Below are 8,106 nucleotides of genomic sequence, written 5' to 3' on the forward strand. Positions count from 1 at the left end.
TGAATAGCTATAATAAATTAAATATTTTACTAAATGATCAAATCGATGTAAATAGTTATTCATTATTAAATTTAAAATTTGTAAACTTTTCGTATTTATGTTAATTTTGTAATAATTTTAATTAGGATATCTTCACCTGTAGAAGCTAATGTCATGGTGAAACAATTGTTGTGAACAGTTAATATACATTTTTGAAAATTAATTTCGTTTCCTTTATTTGATTGTGGAGTTTCCACAAGTAACGCCTTCGACCATTAATTAATTAAATAATTAATTTATAAGTATATGCGAAACCAATTTAGATAAATAGTCGTACTAGAAAATTTGTTAGAGTACATTTAACATTTGTATGAACCAATAAAAGAAAAAAAAAAATGCATGCAACTAACCTGAATTAGGCTGGTTGTCACTGTTCGGTCGAGCTGATGGTGCACCATCACGAGCTTCCACTTCCAATGCGTACGCGCCTTGCTTTTCTCTATCGAAAACCACTTTGGTAAATATTTCTCCAGTCTGTTGATTGATTTCGAAGAAATCTTTGCCTTCGTTACGAGGAGAGTCTACGATATAGTAATACACCTAAAACAAACCAAGACAACACTAATTAGATAAACAATAGACTATGCCAAATATGTTAGGGTTCATCAAGTACAAAATAGGATCAAATCCAACAAGAGTAAGACAGAAGTTTGTACAAAAATTAATATTTATTGAGTTAAATTTTCGTTGGAAAAAATGTCACAGAAATATAATAAAAGAATATAACAATGCAAAGATGAAACAAAGTTTTTCTCTTTTCTCTGTTTTATAATTACGAGTAAGGCAGAGACCGGGGATGGTTGACTAGTTTTTTACTGAATAATTCATATTTTTTGTGTTTTAATGTATATAGACAAGAAAAGCATATTAATTGATATAAAATCTATTAACCTAATAAAAATATGTAATATTTAGTTCTTAGTTTAGTATAATAGTGATGATTTAATGCATTTTATAAAATATTAAATCTTAGTCAATCTACCCCTGGCCCGGGGTAGGTAGACCATATACCCGGGGTAAGTTGACTCATGTACCAGTAAGAGTCAAATCATGAGAAGGAGCAAATAATTAAACCTTTTGTTAAAAAATAAACTGGCTAAAGTTTCCTCTTCTAGATTAGTAAAAATTTGTCTATTGTTTATATATTCCACTGTGTCCAGGGTTAATTCTCTTCAATTTCGGATTCTATTCTAATTTTTCTTTTAATTTGGCCACGTAACGATTTAAAAGTCCAATAAAAAGTTAATTTACGTGTTGTTTTCAACTACATATTTCATTGGGGTTGGTTGAATAATTACTCAACCAGCCCCGAAAAAAATTGGTCTACCAACCCCAGACGCCATTTTTAATTTTGATCGCATGGCTAGCCTAAACACTGCTGTTGACTAGAAAAATAAGATATGAAATATGATAAATGTGCCCTCATTAAACGCTAGAACTAATAGAAAAATGATTTACATAAAACGAGTAGGCATCAGATCAAGAAATACAACATATCAAAATATTACTTATGTGATTGACGTATGAAAAACAAGTCACTGTTCGAAAACAACGCACGACCGCGATGTGACGCTTCAGACAACTGAGCGGGACGCGAAATGTAATGCTTGGTTATGATCAGATGACATAGTTCAGACGAGTTTTCGGTAGTTAGTCTACCTACCCCTATAGTCAACCATCCCCGGTCTCCCCTAAGCAAATTTTATTGGGTTCCATTTGAAAATTAATTTTTTTGACCTATGAAAATATTAAATGTTCAGTTCTACACGTACCATCTTAAACTACATTTTCTGTCAAACTTTGTAATTATTCCCTGGAGTTAGTAAAGTACTGGGTATGCAAATATAAGTGGGATAATTATTGCCAGTGCAAGTTACCTGGTTGTTTGGAAACGTGCCATCCTTATCTATAGCATTAACTTGAGTAACTTTTGTCCCAATAGGTTCGCCCTCTAGAACAGTTTCTTGTTCTCTTTCTGTGAACAGGGGTATTTCATCATTTACGTCTTCTAGCATTATGTATACGGTTGCTTCTGATGCCAGTTGCTGAGCACCATTATTCTGAAAACAAAAAACGAAAATGTCCTGCAATGGAAGTCACCAAATATGAATAAATACTCAATTAAATTGTATTATTGATAATCAGTAATTAAATCGCCCTCGTGCACAAATGCAATTTATACCAAAAAATTAACACACATAAACTTTTAAATAAATGATTTGTAATTGTTAGTTTCAACTCCAATCGTTAAATAAAACAACGATGATGTATAACAAAAATGTAAATATAATATTTCATTACAACTCGATAATTTATAACGAAGTATGATACTCTAAAATCTAAAATATCAGAAGAAAATCGGAAAATTTTTGTTACGTACGAACATGTACATGATTATTTATCGACGGCTTTTGAATATACCTGCAGGTAATGATCGACGTTGGGTGGTAACCTTTTTAATAAAGATTCGAAGGGTAATAAATCATTCTTACGTGACACATATTTGCCTGCTGAACAATAAAAATTCCTCAATTCTCCAGAGGAATAAAGACTGTTCCATAGAACTCGATAATAATATATATAGCCTTGGATGACAAGCAAAGTATACTTCATTTACTTTCTCTAGCGATGTGCCCCTTCCATTGTCCGGGATGCGCGATGGCAAAATCGTAGGCAGGGAGAAAAAAGCTCATTGTACGCTCGACTCTTGCTCATTAAACATTCTTTTCATACAGTACCAGTCAAAAGTTTTGTTCAATCATGAATAGTAGTGCGAGTCGAAAACAAGCGTTAAAGCCTTTAATATGTCTTCTTCTATATATAAACTTCTCGTTGATATTTTCAGTAGTAAATGGTACCAATAACAGCACATTTGAGCAATGCAATTTTAGTGGATAAAATGGTCAATTTTTCCATGCAGTACTCTACGGATTATACCCCCCTCAACGGTTAAAAGTTTGGCCGAGAATTGTCTCCTTTCTTTTCTGGCTTAGTGCTGTTCTTTTCTACTTTGCGCCGGTCAAACTAAAGATCACACACATCGCTAGAGAAACTAAACAAAGTATACTTCGCTTTTTAACGCGATTGTCCACCCATCACTTCAGAGGTGGACCACCTATATCTACGGTTTCCCCCCCCTCCAATACCCCCTTCGCTTAAACATTTTCCTTTCTCAACCCTCTCTCCAATCCAAACCTTCCATTCTCTTTCAGGGGATGAGCAACCCTCAGGGTTTATCTCCCCACTCGAGAAGGGGTTTTAGTCGGTAAAAATCCGACACTACCTCCCTTCAGGGGGTGTCTTTTGAAAATTTCCCCCACCTTGAGAATAATCTAAACAAAAAAAAACAACCGAGGTTATACGGACAGATGAGCAGTAAAGGTATAGTGTGAATTACGAGCGAATACAGAGTGATATCAATACAATGACGAGTATTACATATCTATACCGTATGATATAAATAACTGGTAGTCTAAGTGTTTAGTTAGTGTTATCAGATAACTGGGCTGATATATATATCTAAGCTAAATGAGTCTAGGAATCCCATATGCCTTTTCAAAAATGTTTCTGACCTGAACACAAATCCTTTGGCTGAAGAACCTCGTCACTGTTATTACTATTGCTAGACGACTCTAGAAAAATGCTAGTGACTCTAAACTTTTTTTTTTAAATGATGGGTTTTTCTGAGACCCCAGGGCGCGAGGCTATCGCCTTTTTTCGTAATACTCTAACTATAGATATCCTAGGATACCAGGAAAAAACATCATGAGAATATTAGAGGATGTGACAGAAATATTCGACAAAATTGCAAAGGCATCGTAGGAGATCAGATACGAAAGTAGTTCTTTGTAATGCATACGAATGGAGAAAGGATTTTAAAGAAAAATAGAAGAAAATCATAGAAACCCCAAGATATTTAAAGTGTGCGTATACATGTTTTGTAAAGTTATCAGCAAACACAAGAAAGATTAGAAACTCTTAATTGTGAATGACTTTACGTGATATTCGAAAGATACCTACTTAACCTCTTAGATCAAACTATCAAACATAATACCTCAATGTAACTTTAAGTTCTTACCTCAACACGTATAGTTAAATTATACTCTTTAATTGTTTCGTAATCTAATGGATGGTTGACTTTGATATCTGCCCATGTGAATCCATTGTCGGGACGTTGCTGGAGATAAAACGTGTGGTACTTGTTGGTTTGAGCGGTTGACCCTGGCATCAGGCGGTAGAAGACTGTGGGGTTGTTTTCGATACCCGAGCTACACAATTATATTATTTAGTACACTTTATAAAAGAGTAAGAAAGATGTAATTTTGGTAATTTTGTAATCTGCTCGCGATGTGGTGGGTAATTAGATTTGGTGACGGAACACTTTAACGCCATAATGGAAAGTAAGTTCTTAAAAGAAAGAGCAGTAGATTATCACTCGATCAGTGATATAGTTTAAGAAAAAGTGCGGAAAAAAAATGAGTAACGTCATGTAAAATAGCAAAAATATACAAAAAAAGACGTGTATTTTGATCAAAAAATTTACAAATTATATCTACACAAAAGAGAAATCAGAAACATACAGAATGAACTGAGCAACATGATTCTCTAGAAAGAAAGAAAATGGCCGTATTTACATTACAGCTGTAAAGAGAACGCTCATTCCATTTTCTATGTCTATGAGGAAAATCTAACGTAACCTGACATTATAAAATAAAAAATTCAAAATCTACACTATATTCTGTATTTGTACATGATAATGACAACACTCAGTTTGTGTTCATACTGCAACCTTATAATCCTAAATATATCCGTTAAAAAAAAAGTAGTAAAAATAAGTTACCAATTTGTGAAACCTACTCATCCGTTGCATTTGCCTATGCGCAATTGTTCCCAATCCCTTCTCAATTTCCTACGTAACGACAAAAAGTACTACATTTTATATCCTTTATCCTTAAATTTTCTAATATTTTTAATATTATTCAAATGCTTTTCCTTTTTCATTTTCTTCTTCCTTTTTATGGTGCTAAAGAGTTATTTTTCCTTAAATTTTAGTAAAATTATGATTATCTATTACATTAATGGCATACACCTTATATATTGGTAGTATACACAATAATGTAATGGAACAATTATTGAATTTAAATTGCATGTTTCTTGTTTATTAATAGATATTAATATGACAAAATGCAAAATGTATTCTAATGATATACTCCTGAATGCATATTATATCCTTAAACCCTGGAAAAAAGTTAAGCCCATTGTTTTGTTGAGCTTTCTCAAAAAATGAAAAGCATGCACACTAAACGCCTTCATCAGTTACTTCCATATGTGCTAAATCTTTTTTCTTCGACATTTTTTAATACCAGGGATTTGAGATTAATTTATAATTAGTCATTAATCAGATGTTCCAATAATGCAATAAAACAGTCGATTATACTATAGAAACTGTAGCTACCTTAGTACTGAAAACATTTTGAAACCATATGTGTAACTCTTAAAAATTTTTTTTACATTTTATCAACTTATAAAAATTAAGAATGACTTTGAAATAGTAATCACTTCATCCCTTTTATTTGATACTGATGACCCTGAGCTCTACACCCCAAATACAGTTACATTCAACGAACAGGTAACGTAGAAAATATAGAAATATATGTAAACAAGAAACTTCTTGAATGGAATGATATTCAAAATTTTTAAAATACATTTTCGAGTAGATGTAAATAAGCTTGTCAGCGAAATAATTGTTACTCCGCTTGTGTCAAATAGATGAAAATGGTATTTTGTTATTTATTACCAAAAGTACATCTTTCTAACATGAACACACTACATTTAGGGAAACTATCGGAAAACAACAGTTCCACGGAAAAACGATTCAAAAAGCAAAACTTTATGTTAAAAAAAAAACAAATTGCAATGGCTTACAAAAAATACCAGCCACATGCAAGTCGAAAATTTCATCCCCGCTAAACTATAAGTAGTTAAAAAATGCACATGCAAAACTAACTTTTCCCAGCACTCACGATAAAAACAACAAAGGGCATATACTCAAAAAATTTACAACAAAGATATGTACGTAAATATTTTCTTAACAACCGTATACATTTTCCGAATAAAGTTCAAAAACGTATTTGAACAATTAAAATAAAAAAAAAATGTGAATGCTGGTGCTACGAAAAGTTAGAAAATATTAAAAACCCGGTCCTGTAAATAATTGTTACTGTTAAGATTTCGTAAGCTTTTATTTAGTTAAGTTAAACTCTTAATTAGAAACCACACATCCTTACTTTGGAATTCTACGAAAATGATTTTTAGGACACCGAATGTTGTTGAGATTAATTTGCAAAATATCCCAAATGCCCCTAAAGCCTGTGCTCGCGTGAGGTGCAAGATCAACAACATTCGAGTTTGGTTAAAGGAAAAACTATACATTCATTCAAACTACGGAACAGGAAGAGTTGTACCTATAACCACATTGTTGAAAAATCAATTTAAAATTTCATGTAAAATTAATAAAAATATTTTGAAATAATTCTAAACCATTTTAACTGTTGGATTAATGGATCTTAAACCAGAGCCGGACTGAAGATTTTGGTCCGGGGTGCGATGTAACCAAATGGCCTGGTTTAGAAGGGAAAGTGCACAAATTTTAACAGCACTTGAGAAGTTAGAAAGAAATTTGCGTTCGTCTTTGCCTCGGTCTTTGATCTTGTTTTAAAATTTTTTTATTTTCTTTATAAATGATATTTTTATAGTTTGTTTTTTTTTTCCTTTTATAACAAAATTTGAAAACCCCTGCACCCCGAGCCAGTCCGGCCCTGGTAGCTATGTAATATAAGTACCTGATTGGTTANTACTATTAAAAAAATATTTTATTTTTTTAATTTTTCCTTTTTTTCACATTTTTTCAGTCATCTAGCTCGGTGCAAATGCACCCCGGGCCAGTCCGGCCCTGTCTTAAACCATTTGATGAACTTTAAATCGTTACAATTAATCCTTATTCCTCATCTGTTTCTGCCGGCAATTGTTTTCTAAAGTGACTTTCAAACCTTAATAAGCAACAATGCAGTTATGACTTTTTCGCGATGGTTCAGGAAAGGAACTGCACAGTACGGATGTCATGAAGGACGGGGACGCGTGCTAGCCCCTTCTGCAGGTTGTACGAATATGATTTTTTGTATAATTATAATAGATATGTATGTATTTATAAATATTATCTGGTTCTGACGAAGCGTGCATGAACAGACGACGGTGCCGTGCAGCTGCGTGCTGCCGCACGAGCAACACACTTAGTAGGTCACAGACCTGGCTTTGACTGAAACAACTTTAGCCCCGACCGGGAGGTTCTCTCTTATGTAGATGGGCCCGTAGACCGCGTGGTCCCACACGGGCGGGTTGTTCGCGCGGTCCACGACATCTATCTGAACTTCGACGGATCGGGACAAGGGCGGATAGCCTTTGTCTTGGGCCGTGGCCTCCAGCTTGTACGTTTCTCGCTATGCACGCCAAGGAAATAAGCACAAAACAATCAAAGTTAGTGAAAAAAAAAGTGGTTGGTTATGGTAGAAGAAGTATGGGGTGGTACGGACAGGCTGGCGGAAAAACAACATTACTCTTACATCATTACGTCAAACATGTGTGGACGAACTCCTGAAATTCGAAGAGACAGCTTACGGCGTCCGGAACCTATTCAGATACGTAATCATGGACGTCCGCTATTGTCATCCTGTACGCCCCCCACCCTCGCGAACGCACGATAGCTCAGGACGCCGCATGCACCGTTTCGTCACAATACCAACCTGGCTTTAATAGAAGTCACTACAGTACCCACTGTGACATTTTCTTTGATGTGAATGGGGCCGTACATGTTCATGTCCCACAGTGGCGGCTTATTGTTCCTGTCGACGACGTCTAATTCAACGTCCACATCCGCGTAGAGGGGCGGCACACCCCTGTCTGAGGCACGCACGCGTAGACGGTACCTGTCTCGCTAAACACGGCTACGGTCAGGTTAGGGCTCATGGGATAAAACCAAACATAATCGTACTAATAATAATAATAATAATA

At 34.6% G+C, this 8,106-nt stretch overlaps 1 protein-coding gene across 1 annotated transcript in view; it reads right to left on the reverse strand.

Moving 5' to 3' along the window:
• Positions 1–2,012: 2,012 nt before the first annotated feature.
• Positions 2,013–8,106, reverse strand: part of LOC108732855 (neural-cadherin) — a 144,646-nt gene continuing 138,552 nt past the window's right edge. The window contains 4 exon segments of the mRNA XM_025977022.1: positions 2,013–2,099; positions 4,118–4,276; positions 4,279–4,307; positions 7,345–7,535. Of these exon segments, the coding sequence (XP_025832807.1) occupies positions 4,146–4,276; positions 4,279–4,307; positions 7,345–7,535 (351 nt within the window). The 3' untranslated portion in view covers positions 2,013–2,099; positions 4,118–4,145.

The sequence above is a fragment of the Agrilus planipennis genome, unplaced genomic scaffold (genome assembly GCF_000699045.2).
Source record: "Agrilus planipennis isolate EAB-ADULT unplaced genomic scaffold, Apla_2.0 scaffold31, whole genome shotgun sequence".
In the NCBI taxonomy this organism is placed as follows: domain Eukaryota; kingdom Metazoa; phylum Arthropoda; class Insecta; order Coleoptera; family Buprestidae; genus Agrilus; species Agrilus planipennis.